General features: G+C 47.5%; 1 protein-coding gene across 1 annotated transcript; it reads right to left on the bottom strand.

The window, feature by feature from the left end:
* Window positions 1-1915: 1915 nt before the first annotated feature.
* Window positions 1916-25957, bottom strand: LOC103698005 (4-coumarate--CoA ligase-like 4). The gene is made up of 5 exons (XM_039120336.1): window positions 24575-25957; window positions 2706-2851; window positions 2548-2615; window positions 2327-2429; window positions 1916-2259 (listed from the first exon to the last, which is right to left on the bottom strand). The coding sequence occupies exons 1-5, from the start codon at window positions 25797-25799 to the stop codon at window positions 2146-2148; spliced, it is 1656 nt and encodes a 551-aa protein (XP_038976264.1). The 5' UTR covers window positions 25800-25957; the 3' UTR covers window positions 1916-2145.

The raw sequence follows: 25957 nt of genomic DNA, 5'->3' as shown, positions 1-25957 counted from the left end.
TAGTTCAATTTGAACTTATCGAAAATAATAATAAAAGAACTATAAAAGTAGGATTATTTTTTTATTAATTTAAATAATAAGATTACAACCCTCTATTTATACTTATAAAATACACCCTTATAAAATTTAGATTAAATTTCTCTTCTAATTGAAAAATATAACAACTTTTCTAAAATAGTCGTGACTAGTAGAAGTAATCACGAAAAAACTAAAATTATCTTTAAGCTAGATCTTAACTTCTATATTAACTTTATTTTTAATTGTTTTATTTAATTCTTCTCAGGTTATTATGTATGCTTATTAAAAACTTTTTAGAAAAGAATTTTTTTACTTTCACTTATCCATTTTGAGATCTAAAAGTCATCGCATACATAAGTCGAATCCTTTAGATATCGATGCAGCGTCATAGATCTCACAAATTTACCTAATTTTAGAGAAGAGCACCTCAGGCAAACGTTGCATGGAGAAGTTTTGACCTCCAAAAATTTTGATATTAGAAAAGAGCACCTTAGTGAGATGTTGCATGGTGAATAGCTTTTTCTGTTCCACCCGAAGATGATCCATAGTTGATAGCACTAGTTTTTGGCTTTGGTCTTCATCTAGAATAGAAGCTTGGTAGATCTATGTCTTTAGCATTGATAACTAAGTACATCGTAATATAACGGTGGCAAGGCATTCTCCCCTATTTTCTTTAGAATTTTGAAGGACCATCGTAAATCGCTTTTAGCTTCTTCCTTTTGCCCATCAACCTCTATTTTTCTGGGTGTAGCCTACAAGCTCTCTCTCTCTTCGAACTTGCACTTCACCTGATGCTTGTTATGTTGGTCGTTACATGTTTGCTATGATCTATGTTACTATGCTTCAACCTTCTAATACACTTCTCTAATATTTCCTAAAAACTTTTAAGCCCATGTCACCCTCCTCCATGCCATTCTTTTTCTCAGCACCAATCGTAAAATTCAAATCGATCAGGCTTTATGGTAGATAGCCAAAGCAAACCTCAAAGATAACTAATTTTGGATAGAATATGCATTACTCAATTATACATGAACTAGGATAGAGCAAGCTATCATCCCAAGTCTTTTGGATGATGGAATTATAGCCCCCAAAAGGAATTAAGCACCAATATCGAATTTATGACTCTCATTTGTCCATCTATGGATTGAAGGCAGTGCTCCTGCTTCATATTGACATCCAATATCCATCATCTAGTAATTATTTAGAAAATTTCTATCTCAATCTAAACTAATGAACAAGGAGGCCCAAATTTTTCCAAGCATGCTAAATTTGTAGGCATCTATACAATAGCCTAAATAAGGTCAGTCCACCTAGGCTAGATATGTTTTATCAAAGATCTATCAAACCCAAATTGGACACGGTTATTAAATGTGTCAAACTTCCAAAACCAAACTTTATTATGTTATTGAATAGATAATCCGACTTGAGCGACATAGCCATTTAATATGGGATTAAGGGATCTTAAATAGATTAATCAGATTTTATGTGGGTTAAATAGGTCATATCATGAACTAGCCCAACTATTTAATGGGTCACCAAAGGTTAAACGTGTCAGAATCTAAATCTGAAACTAGCCTGCTTAATAAATGTGTTAATGCAAATTAACCTATTTACAACCCGGATCCATTTACATCAAACCTAAACCCGTTTAAACTAGGTTGGATGCAAGTCAAGTTGGCAGGTTAGGCCAAGAATTGCAACCCTCAAATTCCAATCCTAGACATGTGCTAAAGTTTGGCAGCTTTACCAAGTCTTTTATATCAAAATGATTAGACATATATACATTTTTTGATTTAAAATATTATTTTAAAAAAAGTCTAAAGATCGGAATATCATCAATATATAAACAAAGAATCACACAACATCATTGATGGTTTTGAAATAGACGCACTGATAATTGATGGAGAAAGCAAAGAAAGATATTTTTATCAAACTTTTTATGCCATTGTTTAGATACATATTTTAGACTACATAGGAACTTAATAATTAGTTTGCAAGCTTTATTCTCTTATTTTTTTTATAATGGATCCTTCAGGTTGGATAGCCATCTAATACGGCTGCCGCTCGCTCATGTCGTCTTCTTCTCCCACAGAACGTACAACAACGTGCTCTCAGAAAAAATAGGCATCAAAGCTTGGAAGTGGCAAGCTTGATGAGATCCTTCCTTAATATCTTCCCGGATGGATTCTTGGGAATGGCTGATATGAACGCCACCTTCCGAATCCTCTTGTAAGGAGCCACCTGAAAATATCACACTTGGTAAGAACTAAGAACGCCGCCATTAATGGCTCTCAATCCATGGGCTCACCTGCTTTGCCACGAACTCCATCACTCCAGCCTCCGAGAATTGGCTCCCAGCCTTTCTCACCACGTATGCCATGGGGAACTGACCCACTTCCCTGTCCGGAAACCTGCATCAAAATTTGCGTTTCGATTAGATTAGGTGCAGGGATTGCACGGTGCTGATTAACCACCGGTGAGTGTACGATGGGATTTTAGAGGGAGAGAGAGAGAGAGAGGGGTGATTACGGGATCACGGCGGCATCCGTGATCTCAGGGTGGGTCAGCAACAGTGCCTCCAACTCTGCAGGGGCCACCTACATGAGAATTAACCACCGTCCAATTAGGATCAGACGTCTCAAATGGATACCATTATAAGTTTAGATACATATATGGATGGAGCCTACCTGGTAGCCCTTGTATTTGATGAGCTCCTTGAGTCGGTCCACCACGAAGAGAAAACCGTCCTCATCAATGTAGCAAATATCTCCCGTCCTCAGCCACCCCTCTGAGTCCAATGTGGCGCGCGTCGCCTCTGGATTCTTGAAATAACCTAATTATTAGACATGGGCAAAACCGACATTTCATTAGAAAAATTATCAGGAGCTCATCATCAACATGAAGAACAATCTACATTTTTTAAGATTCAGTATAAACAATTAATTCCAGGCATTTGGTATGGTTGCAATCTATACTACAATAAAGTGAAGCTTTAGAAACAAAAATCAAATGGGGGTGAGCACCAACGAAGAAAGTATGGGCCGGGTTGCCAATTTTATTATATTTTCTTTAGTAACTATTAAAAAAAAAATCAAAAATCAGAGACTCCTCTTGCCAATATTTTCAAAATATACTTTTATTGATACATACTATATGGGCAGATAATACACACCAAGCAAATTAGTCTAGTAAGCCAATATATACATTTAGGTTAATCAATACACAAATTCTAGAATATAGTGCTTATCAGGATACGGTACACGGCTAGAGAATACATGCTTAACAAATAGTTATTTAGCAACCTAATACCTACCTCTAAGTAAATTAATACATAGTTTTCAGATCATCATATTTATCAGTACTTTATAACCAAATGGTACATACTCGTCGAGTTTTTGATACATACTGTAAACTTTTTTGGTACACACTGAGTAGAGATCCAATACATATCTCCAAATAAATCGATATATAGTTTCTAGAACATACTTTTTACCAAGACACACATGGCTAGATGATATACAGCCAATAAATTAGTCATTTAGTAAGCAAATACATATCTTTGGATAAATCAATTCATAGTTTTCTTAGATTTTTATCAGTATTAGTACACAATTTTTTTGTTTTGTCTAACATAAGAAATTGTATATATATTATTTTTTAGATTCCATAAACTCTTAGGTGCAAAGATCCTAAAAAAAAAAGGAAGATTTGAAAGAGAAGAAAGAGACTCAAGAGGAGAAGGAAGATATCATAAAAGGGAAAGATGGCTTAACGACAAAGAGGATAAATGGTGAGGTTTGACGAGGAAGAAAGTGGATGCAGACGGTCTTTCATGAATCCTCCCAACGTTTCGAGGAATCCACGCGCTGCCGGGGAATCCACATAGTCCCAACGTTCGGAGGATTCCACGCGCTACTGGGGAATCCACAGTTCCAACGTTCGGAGGATTCCACGCGCTGTCGGGGAATCCACATAGTCCCAACGTTCGGAGGATTCCACGCGCTGCCGGGGAATCCACAGTTCCAATGTTCGGAGGATTCCACGCGCTGTCGGGGAATCCATATAGTCCCAACGACTGCGCGTGGTTCTTGTCCACAAGGCCGCACGTCGGCTCCGAATGTTGGTCGCCACTCGGATCTTGCCGCATTTGGCCGTTTATCACGATCCGTTCCGCACGTTGTTTGGAACAAAACAAGAAACTATTCCCTGTTAGGCGCACGTCTCTCTGTTTAAATAAAAAAATCACTTTTATACGTGGCGTTCATCCGGTAGACTATTCCCTGTTCGGCGCACGTGTTGAAACCTCATTAGCCTCCGAGTGGTATTATCAGCATACATATGGCATTGATCAGGTGGCCATGTCCGCATGATTGTCACGTGCTGGTGTCCCATTCGCTTGAGTAGAAAATAAATAAAGAAATAAATTTGATCAGGCCTTTTTGCCTGGTATGGTTGGCAAAAAAAAAAACCTTCTTACCTCTCCGGGTGGATGCTACGGTTGGTGATCCCGTCTAGCCTCTCTCAGGAACAAAAATCATGAGGGCACCATAGAAAACATTATGGGACGTGGCTTTTCTTCGACGCATCTTCTCTTGCATAGATCTTAAAAGAGAAATCCAAAAGCTCAATAGAGATAAAGGGATTCCTACTTAATTTAAAACAAAGAAAAGAAAATTATATATGCCAAGAGATATCATCCGTAAAGAAAGACCATCTACATCTTTTTTTTTCCTCGTCAAGCCTCTTCTTGTATCCTCTTCCTCGTCAAGCCATTTTTTCAATCCATAAGGGCTTCCATCTCCGTCCGAGTCTTTTTATTCTATCCTTCTTAAAACTATATGTCGATTTATCTAAAGATATGTATTGAAACTTTAGATGACTATTTTATTAGATGTGTATCACCTGACCGTGTAGTGTGTACTCATGAATACTATGTTTTGCAAACTCTATATCAATTTACTTGAAGATATGTATTGGGTTGCTACTAGGTGTGTATTAGAAATGCTTATAGTATGTATCGGGAAGCCGACAACTGTGTATCACTTGGCCATATAATATATACTGATGAGCATTATATTTTGGATTATATAACGATTTACCTAGAGGTGCGTATTAGGATATTGAATGACTATATTGCTAAGTGTGTATTGACTAGCCCATATACTTTGTGCTGGTGAACATCGCAATGTAGAAACTATATATCAATTTACCTAGAGGTTTGTATTGGATTTTTACTAGGTGTATATCAAAAAAGCTTATGGTATGTATCAGAAAGTCGATGAGTATGTATCACTTAACGAGGAAGAAAGATGATTCGACGGCCTTTCTTCATGCATAGTTTCTATTGGCGCATAATTTTTTTTTTATTTTTTAAGTTATAGAATTAACAGACTCCATGCATGGTCTTTCTTCATGCATGGTCTCTATTGGAAAAACTATGACACATGGCATGATCTAAAACCATCCGATAATATGTGGCCAAAACCCTGCCATCAACCTTTCTTTGTTTGACTAAAAAAAAAATCGCCCAAGGCTCTTCAAATTCATAGGATTAAGAAAAAGAGAAGAAATTTTGCCTCGACTTGCCATGGTGCATGTGTCAAATTTCTATTAAGGGGAAGAAAGCAAAGGTCAGAATCTCTATTGTATGCAGCTTGATATCCCTCTTTTAGGTTAGACGTCCATGTTTAGATGAGGAGGGAAGGGACCAAGTTTAATACCTCCTCATAGCCCTTGTACGTCTCACTTAGGTAGCGTTTGATAACCCAATCACAGGTGATTCTTATTTTCAGGATAGTTTAATTTTTAATGATTTAAAATCATCACATTTGGTATGCTATGTTCTACTAATTAAAGATTTTTAGATATCTACGAGTAACTTATTTAGTATTGTATAAAAATCCAAGATCACTCATTATATAATATCAAAATTATCCTTGATATATTTCATAAAAACATATTATTAATTATTAATATATTCTATAAAAATTTATTTATTATTCTTATAAATCATCAATCCAATAAGATATATTAATTATTATTATAGAATTAATATTTTTATTTATACTTATAATATATTTTTAATACTGTTGGGGGAAAAACCCCAAGTCATTCCGCCACGGAGGCGCTCGGCTAGAGAGCGCCGACCGGAAAGGCGCTCGGCCAAAGAGCGCCGACCAGAAAGCTGCTCGGCCAAAGGATGCCGACCAGGAAGGCGCTCGACTAGAAGGCGCCGACCAGAGTGCGCGCCAAGAGGTGCCCAATCAAAATAAGCTGCTCGGTTAGAAAGTGCCGACCAAAGACAGCGCCGAGGCGCTCTGCTAGAAGGTGCTCGCCTAAAGGGCGCCGACCAGGAGTACTCAAAGCAGCCCCGCCACAGGGCGCCCCATTGGGCGATCAGCTCGGCTCGGCACCCTCGCCGAGCCGATGCCTTGACCAAATGTTCAACCTCCGCCTAAAGTCCAAGGGACTTGACAACTCCTACGGCTTGCGACCTGCCACTATCTCCAAGCCATCAAGGCATAAGATCTCCTCAGGCGTTCGGCACGACCTGCCATTAATGCATGAGACTCCCTCAAGTCCCCGATGCACTCAGGCATTTAATGAACACGGCCCAAGACGATCTCCGGATCACTGAACCATCAGAACGTATGGCTCTCCCTGACCGCCGGTTCATTCGGTAATAAATGCACTTACCATCTACGGACCCCAGGCCCACCGCAGCCGGCGGTTCAACCACTCCAACAGGTCCGATCGACCGTGACAACTCCCTGATTCCGGTCTGATCCGGTCCCGTTCTCCATTACGCCATTAATGGGCCACATGGTGCCCAATTATTACAAAACAGGACAAACCTCCTGTCACCTCCCAGGTAACAAAAATCCTCCTATAAAAGGAAACTTGGAGGGAAAAGGGAGAGAGGACCAAAAACCAGAGAAAAAAACCCGGAGCTGGAGAGAACCCTCCTAGACCGGGGGAAAAAGGAAGAAAACAGCACAGACACAATTGAACACGAGATTCTTTTTGTCTTCTCCACATACTCTCTCCCCTGCTCTCTCCACATACTTGCCCCCTCTGACTTAGGCATCGGAGGGCCGGCGCCGGGGAGCCCGGCCACCGGCTTTTTGCAGGACAGGACAGGACTGGACGCACCACCCCTCTTCGGACGCTCCCACGCCCCCCGGCGGAGGACGCAGCCAGCCGGCGCACCACCGTCCGCCCCCTGCAGCAGCGGAGCTCCTTCTTCCCCGGCTTCACGGTGGCCCCCGGGTCCAATTTCCAGCAACAGTTGGCGCTAGAGGAAGGGCCCGAGTTCGCTACCATGAAGCTAAGAAGCAAAGGGGCTTCCAACGCCTCTCGACGTCCTCCACCAAGCCCAGAATGTTCCGTTCGGAACTCACCACCCCCGGTTGAGCCAGCACCTCAAGTTCAACCGGAACAATTTGATGCCCTGGTGCAGCAAGTGCAGGCGTTGGCTACCGCCGTCCAAAGTTTGCAACCCAGGGGCATCCCAGCAGCACCGCCTCCCCCGGCTTCAGTTCAACCGGAGCCCCCTACAAGCGGGCTTCCTCTTCGAGGTCAGGACTTTCAAGTCCAGGCCTCCCTCTGGAGAGAGCACCCAGTCAGAAATCACGGAGGCTGGCCACAGCCTTCAGAAGCTGAGTCGGTTCCAGGGCAACCTGCACCCGGAGGAACCGCTGTAGCGATCCTCCAGAATGATGAACTCGACAAGAAGGTCGAAAAGCTGGAGCGCCAAATCCAGGCACTCCACGGGAGAAAATCGGGACGTAACGGCGACTTCGAGTTCAATACGAAGTCGCCCTTCTCCCAGGAGATTGAAGATGAACCGGTTCCCCTCCGGTTCAAGATGCCCCAGGTGGAGCCTTACAACGGCAAGGCAGATCCCTTTGACCACCTGGAGAGTTATCGGGTCTTAATGGCCCTACAAGGAGCCTCGGAAGCCATGATGTGCAAGGCTTTTCCGGCGACACTCCGAGGACCAGCCCGGCTTTGGTTTACCGGGCTGAAGCCGAGTACTGTCTCTTCCTTTGAGCAGCTCGGCAGACAATTTGCTGGCAACTTTGCCGCCAGCCAGCCCCAGCGGCGGACATCTGACTCCCTCCTTGATATCAAACAAAAGGAGGGAGAATCCTTCAAGGAATACTTGGACCGGTTCACCGCCGCAACATGGGAAGTCCGGGAGCTTGACCAGTCAATCGCCATGTCGGCGCTGAAGACTGGAGCCCGGTCCTACAAATTCCTCTTCTCGATTGAGAAGAATTTCCCAGCAGACCTTACAGAAATGTTCGCTCGAGCCCGGAAGTATGCCAAGGCTGAGGAAGCCGTGGCCGTCAGGCGGGGCGGGACCGAGCAGAACCCCAAGAAGAGGCGCCGTGAGGAACGCAGCCGACCCAGAAGCCCGTCTCCACGACGAGCTAAGAATCCGCCCCGCCCGAAAAGTCCACCCCGGTTGAGAGGACCGCCGCAGCAGAGGTCACTCCGCCCGAGGTTCCCACTGCAGGCCCGTGCACCTGAAGGGAGGTATGAAGAGTATACTCCCCTCAATGCTCCTCGGGCTGAAATCCTCATGGAGATTGAGAGTCGGGATTGCATCCGGCTCCCCCCTCCAAAGCCAGACACCAGAATCCGGCGTGATCTCCGGAAGTATTGCCGTTTTCACCGGGATCACGGCCATGATACCGAGGATTGTTATCAGCTCCGAAATGAGATCGAAGCACTCATTCGCCGAGGGGTGCTCGATCGGTTTGTACAAGGCCGGCGTGAAGGAAAGAAGCCAGCCGAAGGAGCAGCACAGCCTGAAGGTTCTAATGCCAACAGGCCCATCGCCGGCGTCATCAACACTATCCGAGGAGGGACCTCGGCTGGGGAAGCCTCAGGGGAAGGAGCCTCCTCGAAGCGCCCGCGCACCTCTGAAGCCATCTCCTTCTCAGATGACGATCTAGAGGGAGTCGAAACTCCCCATGATGATGCCATGGTCATCTCCATGATCATAAATAAATTTGATGTAAAACGCATCCTGGTTGATAATGGAAGCTCGGCGAATGTTTTGTATTTTGATGCTTATTGTAAAATGGGGATGACAAAAGAACAGCTACGGAGGATGAATGCTCCGCTAGTTGGATTCACTGGGGATTCAGTCCCAGTAGAGGGCGAGATCGACCTTCTGGTCACAGCCGGGCTCGCCCCTCGTGAAAGTACCGTGGGTATGAGCTTCCTTGTGATACGCCTGCCCTCGGTTTACAACGCCATCCTTGGAAGGCCAGGACTCAACGCCCTCCGAGCAGCGGTCTCAACTCACCACCTGCTGATGCGATTCCCCACCAGCCAGGGAGTCGGTGAAGTCCGAGGGGACCAAATGGTGGCAAGGCGATGCTACCTAGCGACCCACGAGGCAAGTCGACCAGCCGAGGTGCCCGCCCCAACGACTGACCAGCCCTCAACTGAAGTTATGGAGGCACGGGTCAACCCCCAGAAAGAGCGGGTAGAGCCTGGTGAGTTGTTAATTCAAGTTCCCTTACGAGAGAACTTTCCCGAGCTAACCGTGCAGATCGGCTCTGGCCTTGGCGAAAACGAGAGGAGTCGCCTCGTCGACTTCCTACGGGACAATATGGATGTCTTCGCCTGGTCGCCTGTAGATATGCCGGGGATAGACCCGGAGGTCATGGTCCACCGGCTTCAGGTGAAGCCGACCTGCAAGCCCGTGCGGCAAAAGAAGCGAGGTGCCGCCCCTGAACGACAACGAGCAGCAGCCGAGGAGGTCGGCAAGCTCCTTGAAGCCGGTTTCATCCGGGAGATATCCTACCCGGAATGGCTCGCCAATGTGGTCCTCGTCAAAAAAGCTAGCGGAAAGTGGCGTATGTGCGTGGACTACACCGACCTGAATAAAGCCTGCCCGAAGGACAGCTTTCCACTTCCCAGCATTGACCAGCTCGTGGACTCCACCTCGGGTCACGAGCTGCTGGCATTCATGGACGCCTTTTTCGGATATAACCAGATCCGCATGGCGCCAGAAGACGAGGAAAAAACAGCCTTCATCACCGACGGGGGAACCTACTGCTACAAAGTGATGCCATTCGGTCTAAAAAATGCCGGGGCGACTTATCAAAGGCTGGTCAGCCGGATCTTCAAAGACCAAATAGGCCGAAACATGGAGGTCTACGTGGATGATATGCTGGTGAAAAGCAAGGCGGCGCAAGACCACATAGCCGACCTCAATGAAGCATTCTCCACACTCCGAAAGTACCAGATGAAGCTCAACCCAGCTAAATGTGCATTCGGGGTCACCTCCGGCAAATTCCTCGGCTTCATCATTACACAACGAGGAATCGAGGCCAATCCAGAGAAGATCCGAGCCCTCCAAAGGATGACGCCTCCCAGGACGGTCAAGGAGGTACAGCGGCTCACGGGCCGAGTGGCAGCCCTCGGGAGGTTTATCTTCCGCTCAGCCGAGCGCTGCCTTCCATTCTTTGCAGCCCTCAAGAAGCCGAAGAACTTTTTGTGGTCGGACGAGTGCCAGCAATCTTTTGAAGAGCTCAAGCACTTGCTGGCTTCCCCTCCCCTACTCACGAAGCCTCAACAGGGTGAGCTCCTCTACTTGTATTTAGCTGTCTCCCCTGTAGCAGTAAGCTCGGTCCTGGTCCGAGAGGAGGGGAAACTTCAGAAACCGGTGTACTACACCAGCCGGGTCTTAAGGGATGCTGAGACCCGATACTCCAAGCTTGAGAAGACCGCCTACGCTTTGGTCATCTCAGCTCGGAGGCTCCGACCCTACTACCAAGCTCACACAGTGGCTGTGCTGACTGACCAGCCGATCAAGCAGATCCTGCAGAGATCAGATCGTGCGGGTCGGATCACTAAATGGGCCATTGAGCTTGGGGAATTCGACATTGAGTACCGGCCCAGACCGGCGATCAAAGCACAAGCACTCGCAGACTTTATAGCCGAGTGCACCATACCAGATGAGGTCGAGCCTGAACCTGAGCCACCGTTGGAACAGACCCCAAGTTTGACATGGACTCTACATGTCGATGGCTCTTCAAACTCGGGGGGTAGTGGAGCAGGATTTATTCTCACCAGCCCGGAGGGGGTGGTCGCCGAGCAGGCCTTGCGCCTCGAGTTTCCTGCTTCCAATAATATGGCGGAGTATGAAGCGCTCGTCGCTGGGCTTAAGCTAGCCAAAGAGCTAGGAGTGAAGGACTTGAAGGCCTTCAGTGATTCTCAGCTCGTCGTCAACCAAATTGTGGGCGACTTCGAAGCTAGAGACCCGACCATGCAGAAGTATCTCCAGAAGGTACGGGATCTCGCCTCGACCTTGGACTCTTTCCACATTCAACATATTGCCAGGTCGGAAAATCTCAGGGCCGACCAGCTATCAAAGCTGGCGTCCTCTCGCATGAGCGAGCTTCCCAAAGAGGCAGTCCTGGAATATCTCCAAAAGCCCAGCACAGACGAGCCCGAGCAGACCCTCTGCACCGAGCTCGAGCCAAGCTGGATGGATGAACTCATCAGCTATCTGCAAGACGAAACCCTCCCTGCTGATGTACGAGAGGCTCGCCGAATCAAGCGCCTCGCCACCCGATACATACTATACGAGGGAAAGCTCTATCGGAAATCCTTCACCTCTCCCCTTCTCAGATGCCTTCGCCCAACGGAAGCTAATTATGCCCTGCGCGAAGTCCATGAAGGAATTTGTGGAAACCATCTGGGAGGACGAGCCTTGGCCCATAAAATTCTGCGCCAAGGATATTATTGGCCGACACTCCAGAAGGATGCTATGGATTTCGTCCAAAGATGCGACCGGTGCCAAAGGAACGCCAATGTTCAGCGCCGGCCCTCGGCTCCTTTGACTTCTATCAGCTCCCCTTGGCCTTTTGCCCAGTGGAGAATTGACATCCTTGGGCCATTTCCTCTGGCCACCGGGCAAAGGAAGTTCCTGGTCGTCTCCATCGACTACTTCACTAAGTGGGTGGAAGCTGAGCCCCTCGCCCGGATCACCGAGCAGAAGATGCGGAATTTCGTTTGGAAATCCATCATTTGCAGATTTGGGCTCCCCCGCATCCTTATCTCTGACAACGGTCGCCAGTTCGACAACATCCATTTCAGAGAGTTCTGCTCCGAGCTTGGCATTGACCACCGCTTCACCTCGGTCGCGCATCCTCAGACGAACGGAGAAATCGAGGTAACAAATCGTACTATTTTGCAGGGTCTCAAAAATAGGCTCGACAAATCCAAAGGACAATGGGTCGAAGACCTATACAATGTCCTGTGGGCTTACCGGACTACGTTCCGCGTCCCCACCGGCGAGACTCCCTTCAACCTGACATATGGGATGGAGGCCGTCATTCCACTAGAGATTGGGCTCCCCTCTCCAAGAGTCGAGCACCACGATGCTAGCTCCAACTCTTCGCAGCTCAGAGGCAACCTCGACCTGATCGAGGAAACAAGGGAGGTCGCCCGAGTGCGTATGGCGAGGTACCAACGAAAGACAGCTCAGTACTACAACGCCAGGGTCAAAGTCAAATCTTTCAGACCAGGAGACCTTGTCCTAAGAAGAGCTGAAACCTCCCGACCAACTGAGCGAGGGAAGCTGGCCCCGAATTGGGAGGGACCATACCGAGTCACGCGCATTCGCCGACCCGGAACTTATCAATTGGAGTCTCTAAATGGGACTCCCATTCCGCGGAGCTGGAGCTCTGAAAATCTCCGCGTGTACCACTAGTAGAACCCTAAGGGGTCCCTCATTATTCAACCATTAAATTCCATTCTATGAATTTCACTCTATGAATTTCATTTCACGATAAACTGATGGTTTGCGGACTTATTCCGAGCTCACCAATTTTCTTGATTATCCCATGGCATCAGGTTTATTCTTCTTCCCTAACCACGGTTGGGATGCCCTGATACCTCGGGATGGAGTACCTGCGTGGACTCCCTGAAGATGTCCATGAGTTTATGGTGCGCTCTCCATCAGCGAGCTCGGCTCGTTCTCCTACCCTGGCCACGGTCAGGATGCCCCGAGACGTCGGGACGCCCCGGTTACCGGGAAGCTCGAGGCGTCGAGACATGAGTAGCGGTCCTCTCTGACCGGACGAGCTCGGCTCGTGCTCCATCGACTATTGAGTAGCGGTCCTTTCTGACCGGACGAGCTCGGCTCGTGCTCCATCGACTATTGAGTAGCGGTCCTCTCTGACCGGACGAGCTCGGCTCGTGCTCCATCGACTATTGAGTAGCGGTCCTCTCTGACTGGACGAGCTCGGCTCGTGCTCCATCGACTATTGAGTAGCGGTCCTCTCTGACCGGACGAGCTCGGCTCGTGCTCCATCGATTGTTGAGCTCGGCTCGTGCTCCTACCCCGACCTCGGCCGGGATGCCTCGAGACGTCGAGACGCCCCGGTTCATCGGGATGCCCCGATATGTTGGGATGTTGTCTTTATTGGCCAAACGAGCACGGCTCATTCTTTACCAGCTTCAACCAATGAGCTCGGCTCGTCCCTTCATCGATGGATTTCTCTGCCGACGTCCTCGAAGAACGGAGTCCGAGCAGAGAAGCGTCTTCAGTCGCCTCGGCGCAAGGACGCATACGGTACAAGGTACCCATTTATTTAATGTTTTTACATTACCCATTATTGGATTTCTCTGCCGACGTCCTCGAAGAACGGAGTCCGAGCAGAGAAGCGTCTTCAGTCGCCTCGGCGCAAGGACGCATACGGTACAAGGTACCCATTTATTTAATATTTTTACATTACGCATTATTGGATTTCTCTGCCGACGTCCTCGAAGAACGGAGTCCGAGCAGAGAACCGTCTTCAGTCGCCTCGGCGCAAGGACGCATACGGTACAAGGTACCCATTTATTTAATGTTTTTACATTACGCATTATTGGATTTCTCTGCCGACGTCCTCGAAGAACGGAGTCCGAGCAGAGAAGCGTCTTCAGTCGCCTCGGCGCAAGGACGCATACGGTACAAGGTACCCATTTATTTAATGTTTTTACATTACGCATTATTGGATTTCTCTGCCGACGTCCTCGAAGAACGGAGTCCGAGCAGAGAAGCATCTTCAGTCGCCTCGGCGCAAGGACGCATACGGTACAAGGTACCCATTTATTTAATATTTTTACATTACCCATTATTGGATGCTCATGACACCGACACATTGTTGCAAGTCCGGTGAATCCCCGTCACGGGCTGACGGGTATGCAGTCCATTTGTAAGAAAAGAATCCGGTTCGCCCCGGCAACCCGAGGCTCGGATTCGAAATTCGTCGCATTAAGAAGTCCCAAGTCCTAACGACCGCCCTAGGGCTTAGTCGAATTCTGGACTAGGCTCGGAAAAACGTTCCGAGCCCAAACCCTTGGTATAAGCACAAGCGTTGCTACACCATTAGTCGAAGAACCGAGCAATGGAGCTCGGCAAGCCAAACTCTAACTCAAAACCCTATGGCGGGAAAAGCTCAGGCCCTAGAGCCCATATCCTCGGAACCTAAAACAGATCCGAGCAGAGAAACTTGTTTAAACTACAATAGACGAATTTCCACACAAATGAATATTCATTTCAAAAAGCCCGGAGGCCTAGTACAAGAGCTCGGACCCGGCCTTAACAAAGTATAGAGGCCGCTCCGGCTTACAAAAAAGAAAAAGAAGATAGGAAAAAGGGGAAAACTACACCAAGGGCTCAGGCCCGGCGACTTCAGGAATGGTTGGCTCTTCTGCGGCCGAGGCCCCCACGGTGGCTTTGGAAGCTGCCTCGGTGACCTCGAGAGCGATCTCGCCTTCTTCAGCTTGACCCTCCTGGTCGGTCCCGCCAGAGGTTGGAACCTCTACCTCCGCCTCCGCTTCTGGGTTTTCGACCCCAGCGCCTGGTTGAAGCAGGCTAAGGTCGAAATCTGGGAGAAGTCGCCGCAACTGATTGCGGAAGTCCTTGAAGCCCTGGATGAGACCATTGACGCCTTCCTCTTCCATCAAGTCGCGAAACTCTTCCGATTCGCGGAAGAGCTTGACGGCGTCCTGGGCCTGCTCCCGGGCCTCCTTCTCTCGAGCCTCGTGGTAGGCGGCCTTCCGCTCCAAAATCTTTATTTCTCTCTCGCGATCCGCGAGCAGAGATTGCACGTCAAGTAGACGGATCTCGAGATCTCGGACCTTTATTCGAGCCTCCCCCACCTCCTGCTCGCGTATAGCGAGCGACGATTCGGCCTCCGTCCGGCGGGCCTCCGCGGCGCGCACTTCAGACATAGTCAAAGAGTGCGCGCCCTTCTCCTCTTCAAGTTCGGCGACCAGAGTCCGACCCTCGTCTTCGGCCGCCCCTAGCTTCGCTTGAAGCACTTTCTGCTCGGCCTCAGACGCGAGGAACTTTGTTTCGGCCTCCTCGCGCCCCCTTTGATGCCTTCGGGCCCGGTCCCGATAGTCCGGATGATGTGAATCATCGTCTCGGTCTCGTGGAGGCGCTGCAAGAGGGACATGTGAGAAACAGTTTTAAGCCGAAACACAAATTTGCACAGAGATAAAAGTTGACTTACTCGGATGGAAGAGCAAATAGCGGAGTCCATGAACTCGCCGTAGTTCATGGACCGAATTTTGGCCTGGTCGGCCGGGAGCAGCGCGACCCGAAGAACTTCGCGCGCCACTTGTGCATTATCGAGGGCGGAGTCGCCCTCGAAAACAGCCCATCCAGGAGCGTAAGGCACCCGCTCCTGAGGACCCGAAGAACCCGCCAGACCGGCCTCAGCTGGCCTGGGTGCGGCCAACCCCGTTGCTTCTTGGCTATTCCCCGGCTCAGAGCTGGGGAATTGGGGTCGAGTAGACGGCTGACCGGACCGCTGCGTGGTAGAGGTGGGGCGTGCGAGTGCCAGATCTGTTGAGGTCCTCCCTCCCTGGTCAGAATTTGGAGCTTCCCGCCGACCAGGGACTTGCGAAATTGGCACCGGACATGGAAGTGCCGTCGTGGCTCCGCCAGAGCCCACGCCCTCTCCCCGACCAGCCTCAGGGCGCACGGGGCGAGAGGCGTGCGCCTCAACTGTTGTGGTCGTCGAGGTCTTCGTCGAGGTCTTTGCCGAGGTCTTTGCTTTCTTCCTCGGCTCGGTCGGTTCTCCTGAGAGTTCGGCCGCCCTCTTCTGGAAGCGGGCGAAAAGGACTTCGCTCTTGGTCACCATTTTTGCGATGTCTGCAAAGATAAGCAAAATTAGAACATTAGAACAATAAGGAAATAAGAAGTTGCTGTAACTATTCTTACCCTGAGGACGTGCCGAGCTCAAGCCCACGTTCACCAGGGCGTCCTCGCTAATGAGGCCGTTCAGCCAAATCCCGTCCCCAAGGCTGCGGATGATATCGAAGATCTCCTGCTCACGCGGAGAAAGCTGGGGGAGCCTGTTGATGGATTTAAGTTGGGCCGGCCTCCACCTGGGGTCAAACCCCCAGGACCGTTTAGAACCCAGGAAGAAGAATTTCTCCTTCCAACCATGAATGGATGAGGGGGCACCATGAAAAAGTGGCCGACCCACCCGGAGGGCGATGTAGAGCCACTCCCCGTCTCCCGGGTTCGACTTGAAAATAAAAAGTCACCGGAAGACGTTGACAGAGGTAGGAATCCCCTGTAGTAAACACAGTGACAGGAAACCCATCACTGCCCTCCAAGCGTTTGGAGTGAGTTGCGCCGGAACCAACTGGCATACCGCCAGCAACTCATTCACAAAGCCGTGAAGAGGAAATCGGAGGCCGGCCCAGAGTGACTCCGAGTGCACTCCGATCCAGCCTACCGGAGGATCGGTTACCCGATCCCTTCGCCTGGCGGGTTCCAAACGGAACCCGTGAAGAGGGAAAAACCACTCTTCGGTCATCTCGACCTCCAGGACACTCATGGTGGATACTACTTCGCTAGGCAACGAACCCATTACAAGAGAGGGAAATCAAAAAGAAGGGGGACCTGGGAAAGATGCCGGAGAAAAGGGACTTCGGTCTGAGGAAGACTGGAAGAATAGGAAGCTGGAAGCAGAAAGCAATAGAAAGAGGACAGGGGGCCGGGGGAGAGTTTATATAGACCTCCCCAACGGCCCGGATCAGCGAAGAAAACGCTGCGTCCCGGTTAGATGATAACACGTGTCGGTCTAAAAGACAGAACGACGCATTTAATTAGGGCTAGCGCTTCGAACATCGAAGCGCCCCATCGGATCGTGCGGAAAGGCGTCCGCAATCGAAGATCGTGCGGCCCCATCATGAGCCCACGACGCGAGGACGCTTCGCAAAAAGTGCCCCAATAATGAGACTCTTCGGGAAAAGAGAGACGCCGCCTATTAAAGGCACCTCAAAGCGCTCGATAATTCAAAACGCGCAACAAATTAAAATTTTTGGAATCCGTAATGCCCCAACTAAAGCTACTTCCCACGCTCCAGCTGGTAACCAACTGGAACTCGGAAGTCGGGGGGTAGTGTTGGGGGAAAAACCCCAAGTCATTCCGCCACGGAGGCGCTCGGCTAGAGAGCGCCGACCGGAAAGGCGCTCGGCTAAAGAGCGCCGACCAGAAAGCTGCTCGGCCAAAGGATGCCGACCAGGAAGGCGCTCGACTAGAAGGCGCCGACCAGAGTGCGCGCCAAGAGGTGCCCAACCAAAATAAGCTGCTCGGTTAGAAAGTGCCGACCAAAGACAGCGCCGAGGCGCTCTGCTAGAAGGTGCTCGCCTAAAGGGCGCCGACCAGGAGTACTCAAAGCAGCCCCGCCACAGGGCGCCCCATTGGGCGATCAGCTCGGCTCGGCACCCTCGCCGAGCCGATGCCTTGACCAAATGTTCAACCTCCGCCTAAGTCCAAGGGACTTGACAACTCCTACGGCTTGCGACCTGCCACTATCTCCAAGCCATCAAGGCATAAGATCTCCTCAGGCGTTCGGCACGACCTGCCATTAATGCATGAGACTCCCTCAAGTCCCCGATGCACTCAGGCATTTAATGAACACGGCCCAAGATGATCTCCGGATCACTGAACCATCAGAACGTATGGCTCTCCCTGACCGCCGGTTCATTCGGTAATAAATGCACTTACCATCTACGGACCCCAGGCCCACCGCAGCCGGCGGTTCAACCACTCCAACAGGTCCGATCGACCGTGACAACTCCCTGATTCCGGTCTGATCCGGTCCCGTTCTCCATTACGCCATTAATGGGCCACATGGTGCCCAATTATTACAAAACAGGACAAACCTCCTGTCACCTCCCAGGTAACAAAAATCCTCCTATAAAAGGAAACCTGGAGGGAAAAGGGAGAGAGGACCAAAAACCAGAGAAAAAAACCCGGAGCTGGAGAGAACCCTCCTAGACCGGGGGAAAAAGGAAGAAAACAGCACAGACACAATTGAACACGAGATTCTTTTTGTCTTCTCCACATACTCTCTCCCCTGCTCTCTCCACATACTTGCCCCCTCTGACTTAGGCATCGGAGGGCCGGCGCCGGGGAGCCCGGCCACCGGCTTTTTTGCAGGACAGGATAGGACTGGACGCACCACCCCTCTTCGGACGCTCCCACGCCCCCCGGCGGAGGACGCAGCCAGCCGGCGCACCACCGTCCGCCCCCTGCAGCAGCGGAGCTCCTTCTTCCCCGGCTTCACGGTGGCCCCCGGGTCCAATTTCCAGCAACAAATACTAATAATTATTTTGATTAGGAAAATAAGGCAAAAAAAAGTAAGTTATTAAATACTTTTATTATATAAATATAAAGTATAATAATATGATTAATAACATATTATAATATCATATATCATAAATATTATATATAATATTTATATAATAAAATATATTGATATAATATATTGATATACTATTTTTTTGATAGATTAAGGGGCATTTTTATCCTCAACTTTTAGCCCAAGATCACAATCCTGGAGTGATCTAGGATTTCCGACTCAATAATGACCATCTTATTGCTGGGTCGTACGGTAATTTAAGAGGTAGGGGTTATTTGGGATCATTGCAACATAGAATCACCATGGTGCAACTAAATATAGTGATCTCATCACTTTCACCTATATCATTCTTGATCATGAGATGATCATCTCATACCAAACATCCCCTTATGACAGGAGATGTTAATTGGACATGACCCAGGTAACTTCCACAGACCCATGGTTGACGGAAGAGGGTCAGTGGGGAATGCAATGCTCAGAGACCTGAGAGTCCCCTCCATTTTTCTTTCTGACCTCTCTGGAGTCTCCAGGCAATTGCATAATCTGACCGCGACCTACAAGCATGCTAACATCCACACTTATTCTTGCTGTTTTTGGAATAAAATAAAAGAAAAACCATGATATTTTCTAGTCAAAAAATAGAGAAACCATGTTAAATAAGCCAAAAAAAAAAATAAGCCTTCTTTTCCTCTTTTTGGATAAAAATTGGATTTTTTTCAGCAAAAAAATTCTCCGATGCAATTTTATGTTTATAAAAAAACCTTTTCTTTGGTTCCTCTCTTTTGTTATTGAAGAGATTTTTTTTGTTTTTTTAAAAAAAATTCTTTTGAATCCCTCTGTAATTTTAGAAGAGAAAAAGATTTCTTCTTCCACTTGCCTATTTTAAATAGGGCAAAAATTATTTTGTATATTTCCATTTTTAAAAAAAATCTTTTGCTATTAAGAATAGCAAATTGCAAGAAAATCCAGATTAGCAGATTTCAGTGTGATTTTATCCAATTTCTCTCTTGTCTCCGCAAGAGAAGGTGAAACAGACAGACACAAGAGAAGTACTCCAATTTGGGTAAAGAGGAGTGATCCGGTAGAGGATCTTTCCATTCTAACAAAGATCCAAGAAGGAAACTAAGAGAAAAGTTTAAAAAAAAGAGAAGAAGCTGAGAGGGTAGCCCCGAATATAAGAATATCACATTTTACAATGTTGATCCAAGAGGGAAAGCGACGCAGAGGGCGAGAAGCGGAGAAAGATGGGATTTCGGCAAATTCGAGAAAGTAACTCACCAAAATAGAGCGCTGCTGAGCCGGAGTTGGTAGTGACAACTCCAACCGATGGTCACCATCCTAAACAACCATATCTTCATTATTATATTATACTATAAATATAATATTATATTATATTATATCATAATATATTGATATGTTATTTAAATAATTTAATATTATATTAAATTATTATACTATAGTATATAATATTATATTACTATATTATAATAATATTATATTACATTACAGTAATATTATAGTATATCATATATTTATGTATTAATATATATTATATTTTATTATGCTCTGTTGTATAATACTATGTAATGTTTTTTATGGTTATTTTATCATACCAAAAGTACTTTCTCGGTTTGTTTACCAAACACGTGTTAAAGTAGTACAACATTTTAGAAATATAGTTACCAAACAGCAAACAACTTTTTATAAAAGCTCTACTTTAGAAAGTTATACTTTCAAAAGCTCTACTGCCAATAGCACCTCCAAATGGGGCCTAAGGCCACGTCTAGCAATGCTTTTGGCAGGCTAAAAAGTATTTTCTGATCTTCCAAAAGTATTTTTGAAAAGTATAGTAGTATTTGGTAAAAAATTGAAAAGCAGTTTTGATTTTGTTAAAAAACTGAAAACGTCTATTTAGAAAAAACTTTATTTTGGAACTTCTCTCCAAAAGTGCCTTCTAGCCAATGTCAGAAAGTTATTTTGGTTTTAATAGCTAAAATACACACCAACAAATAGTAAGATTATATCTTATATTATCATATCATATTATAATATATTATTATACTATAAATATAATATAATATAATATAATACAATATAATATACTATAATAATAAACTAATATAATATTATATTATATTATAAAAAATTATGTTATATTATATTATTACATTATAAATAATATAATATATTATTGTAGTAATACATAATTATAATATAATATATTGTTATTATAATAATATTATAATATAGTATTAATAATATATAACAAGGTAATATATTAGATTTTATTTCATCATATTATATTCCATTATATTATAATATATTCAAATAATCTATTATATTATCATCTATTATTGGATTAGATTCTAATCCATTATATTATATTTGTCATATTATATTATAATATTGCATTATATATTATGTCATAATTATCATAATATTAGATAATATTATGTTACATTGTATTAATATTGTACTATTAATAATACATTATTATATCCTATCATATCATATTATGTTATATTATTATGCTATAGTATTCAATAATATATTATAATAATAAAATAATAATAATTTAATATATAATTATATGTAATATTATATTATATTGTACTCTATTATGCAATATTATGTAATATTTTTTGTTGTCATTTTATCATACCAAAAGCACTTTCTCATTTTGATTACCAAATATATGTTATAGCTTCACGATACTTTAGAATATAATTACCAAACAACAAGTAGCTTTTTCTAAAAACTCTACTTTCAAAAGTTGTACTTTTCGAAAGTTCTACTTCTAAAAGCTCCAAAAACTCTACCACCAAAAGTAATATCAAACAGGGCCTAAATCTGGAGAGGGCTTATGATAGGATGAGGTGGGACTTTGTGCAGCAGTCCCTACGGATGTTTGGGATACATGAGACTTGGATCAGGTGGGCGATGGGCTGTATCAGGGTGCCCTCCTTTGCTATTTGGGTGAACGGTACGCCCTCCCGTTTCTTTGCGTCTTCTGGGGGTTTGCGTCAGGGCTGTCCCCTCTCTCCTCTGTTGTTTATTATCTGTGCAGATGCGTTGTCTCGATTATTGCGGCAGGCAGTGTCGAGTCAGGAGATGGAGGCTTACAGACCGGTGGAGGGAGCGGTGGCGATTTCCCATTTGCTATTTGCTGACGATTGCTTGCTTTTAGCCAGGTCCTCGAGGCAGTCGGCTCGAGCTATAGTTCAGACCCTTCGGGATTACTGTGCTCTTTCCGGGCAACTGGTCAATTTGGACAAGTCTTCTGTGATCTTTAGCCCGAAGACGCGTGGGGCGCTGAAGCTATCTATACTGGAGGTTCTAGGTGTGGGCGAGCAGAGGGGCCTGATGTCCTATCTGGGGGTGCCTTTATGTGGACGACGTCTGAGGGTTAGGGATTGTGTGTCCCTTGTGACTAGAGTCAGATGCAGGCTGGAGGGATGGCAGTCTCATTCACTGTCTATGATGGGGAGGATCATTCTGGTGCGCTCTGTACTTTCATCTGTTCCTATCTATCTTCTATCCCACGTCGATATTCCGGTGGCAGTCTTGAGGTCCCTTGAGCAGTTATTCAGGGAGTTTATCTGGGGGAGGAGGAGCGGCAGAGGCGGGATCCACTTGGTGGCTTGGGAGAGTGTATGCCAGCCGACCAGTGCAGGGGGGCTGGGAGTGCAGTCCTTGTTGACGAGACGGGAGGTGTTAGCGGCGAGGCATGTTGTCAGATTTGTGCTTGAGCCAGAGAGCATGTGGTCCTCACTGATGAGGGCCAAATATGGTGTCTTGGTGCCTCGAGGGCGGGTGGAGCGTCACCACTCTCCGATATGGCGTGTGATGTGTGCCAGGGCTATGGTGGTGCTTCCGGAGATGAGATGGGTGATTGGTGATGGGCGCTCGATAGATGTGCTGGAGGACAGCTGGGTGACCGATTGGCCGTTATGTCGTTTGCCGACCATGGTGGACTCTGCGAGATTAGCTGGGTGCAGGGTGAGGGATCTGCTGGATGCTGAGGGGAGCCATTGGAGGGTGGGGATGATCAGGGAGGTGTTTGGTGAGCAGTTGGCGGAGTTGATTCTGGCCTTGCCTATTCCCTCTGGAGGGTCGTCAGACAGGCTGCTCTGGACTCCGACGGGGCGGTCGCGGGTGAGGGCCAGGGATCTTTCTGCGTTGTTCTGCAGGACGCCAGCGCGACAGATCGTGGGAGGATGGATATGGAGATTACGGATTCATCCACGGGTGGCACTTTTCATCTGGAAGGTGGCTTGGGGATGTCTCCCGACTAGGAGTTTGCTTGTTCGGCGTGGGATGGGGGTATCGCAGTTTTGCGAGGCGTGTGGTGATATAGTGGAGACCATTGAGCATGTTCTCCTGCTGTGCCCTAGAGCTCGACAGATATGGCAGTGTTCTTCGGTCCCCTTGTTTGATGCGGCAGTCTCGATTCAGGATCTGTTGCGGATGTTGAGAGAGTCCATGTGTAGGCCCAGGCTGGCGGCGGAGGGTATACGGAGGGCGTACCTGTCTTATCACATTTGGTTGGATAGGAACGCAGGCATATTTGAGGGGAGGCGGGAGTCTCCGAGGACGGTGGTGGACAGAGCGGCACGACATGCGGGGGAGGTTATGGCGGCTGCCACTGAGATTTCTTCTGGGATGGTCAGGGACACCTGGGGTACTTCTTACGCTGTTTCAGCGCCCCTTTTCGTTACTGTCTCTTGGGTACCCCCACCCCTTGGCTATCTCAAAATAAATTTTGATGGCAGTAGGTCACTAGACGGGTTGACTGGAGGGGTCGGCTTTGTGATCAGGGATCACGGTGGTAGGTTGGTGGCTGCAGGTGGGCGTCGGACTCCTGGGATTACAGTTGTTGGTGCGGAGCTGCGGGCTGCTTGGGAGGGCTTATCCTATGCCAGGCAGGTCCTTGGAGCCGAGCGAGTGTTCCTCGAGGGAGACTCTGCGGTGGTGATCGATTGGATCCGGGGGATGGACAGATACGGTGACGGTCACCCTCTGATTCGGGAGACTCGGAGGATGGCTCAGATGATGGCCGGTTTCCAGATGGGTCATGTGTTTAGAGAGGCGAACAGGGCCGCCGACTGGGTCGCCTCTTTTGTGGCCCGGCATTCCGGGGATGTGTTGTGGACGTCTAATATAGACGCTCCTTCTCCTTTGTTGTCTTTTATTTCTTCGGACATGGCGGGTTGTACTCATGTTAGATCTATTTGAATGAGTAGCCGTTTTTACCAAAAAAAAAAAAAAAACAGGGCCTAAATCACATTTGCAATCAAGGCTAGAAATATTTTTTTAAAAAAAGTAAGGACTCATTTTGTTCATGGACAAAATTTGTCCTCACTAGAATATTTTTTCTAGGAAGATAATTCCTAAAAATATGATACCTAAAAAAATATTTTTGGTATGTTTGGTTGATTGTGAAAAAGTGATATATTTCAAAGTGAAATATGTTTGGTTGAGTATCTACATTTTCAGAAAAGTTGTATGAAATATGTATTATAGCTTTAATAAAAAAGAAGACCTTTTATATATATATATATATATATATATATATATATATATATATATATATATATATATATATATATATATATATATATATATATATATATATATATATATATATATATATATATATATATATATATATATATATATGGTTTTGATGGCTTTAAGATACTTTTGATAAAAAAAAACTTTATTTTTAAGTAGCTTTTGTATGCCCTCTCTAATTTATTTTTTTTTTTTGTAAAAACATTCTAACTAAACAAAAAGTGCTTTTTTTTAATCGTATTATCTCTCTTTCTTTTCCCGCACTTAAAAAATAAATGGGAGATGGGCGTTCCCCTGACCTTTCATGACGTAGGGACCCCGGATCCAGAGCTCCCCCGTGCAATTGACCGCTAAGGACGCACCGGTCTCTGGATCCACGATCCTGGCCTCCGTGTTGGACGTCAGCAGCCCCGCCGTTCCGTACCGCCGGGTCTCCTCTGCCGAGTCCGTGGACGCGGCGATCCCAGTGCTCTCCGTCAGTCCATACCCTTGCAAAATCTCCAGCGCCGGATACTTCTCCCGGAACCTCTCGATCACCTCCCTCCCCAGCGGCGCGCCGCCGCACATCACCCGCCGGAGCCGCCCCAACGGCAGCGGCGCCGCCTGTTTCCCCATCGCCACCAGGATCGGCGGTACCAGCGGCAGATACGTCACCCCGTACTCCCTGATCGCCCGGATCATCTCCCCCATCTCGTATCTCGACAAAATCACCACCTTCGATCCCGATCCCAGCAGCCCCGTCGCGAACAGCGCCAGGCCGTAGACGTGGAACATGGGGACGGTGCAGATGAACGTCTCCGGCTCGCCACCGCCCTCCTCCAGTTTCAACCGGCTGAGGATGATCTGGACCATCGAGATCAGATTCCGGTGGGTCGCCACCACGCCTTTGCTGGTCCCGGTGGTCCCAGAGGAGTACAAGAGCGTCGCCGTGTCGTCCTGGCTCACCAGCTCCCGCCGGCGCCGGAGATCGGGCTCCATCGCCTTCAGTTCCTCGATCGTGTAGCGGATGCGGACATCGTCACCGGCGATCCGGCGGTCCTCGAGGAGGACGATGGGGAAATCGCGGTCGCGGGGGAGTTTTCCGACGAGGGCGCGGGTGGCGAAAGCCAGGATCGGGTCGCAGCCGGAGATTTGCTTGGCGATTTCTTGCTGGGTGTTTAGTGGGTTGGTGGTGGTGAGGACGGCGCCGAGGGACATGACGGCGAGGGAGACGACGGGGAAGTGGATGGAGTTGGGGGAGAGGAGGAGGACGACGTGGCCCTTGCGGACGGAGAGGTGGGAGGAGAGGCCGGAGGCGAGGGCGGCGACGGAGCGCCAGAGGGCGGGGTAGGAGACGCGGCGGCCGGAGGCGGCGTCGATGAGGGCGGTGGTGCCTGAGTGGCGGCGGGAGGAGAGGAAGGTGGTGACGTCGAGGTGGGGGTCGGAGGGGAGGGGGACGGGCTTGCGCTTACTGTAGAAGATGGAGTTGGAGGGGCAGAAGCCGCTCCGAGGGTCCACCGGTAATCCGTCCGTTCGTTGTGCCATCGCCGGAAGCTGTTAATTTCCCTCTCGTTTCTCCGGCAGTGGGGTGGGAAAGGGAGAGCGGTTCAGAGTTTGGTGCTGGGTTTTGGAATTTAATGTTGGTGCTGGGTCTACATCTCATTGGATTAAAGACGCAAAGCACCTATACTAGCACGTTAAAG

The sequence above is a fragment of the Phoenix dactylifera genome, unplaced genomic scaffold, assembly GCF_009389715.1.
Source record: "Phoenix dactylifera cultivar Barhee BC4 unplaced genomic scaffold, palm_55x_up_171113_PBpolish2nd_filt_p 000780F, whole genome shotgun sequence".
NCBI classification, from domain to species: Eukaryota; Viridiplantae; Streptophyta; class Magnoliopsida; order Arecales; family Arecaceae; genus Phoenix; species Phoenix dactylifera.
The sequence above is the reverse complement of the archived record's forward strand: the minus strand, read 5'-3'. Positions and strand labels throughout refer to the sequence as shown.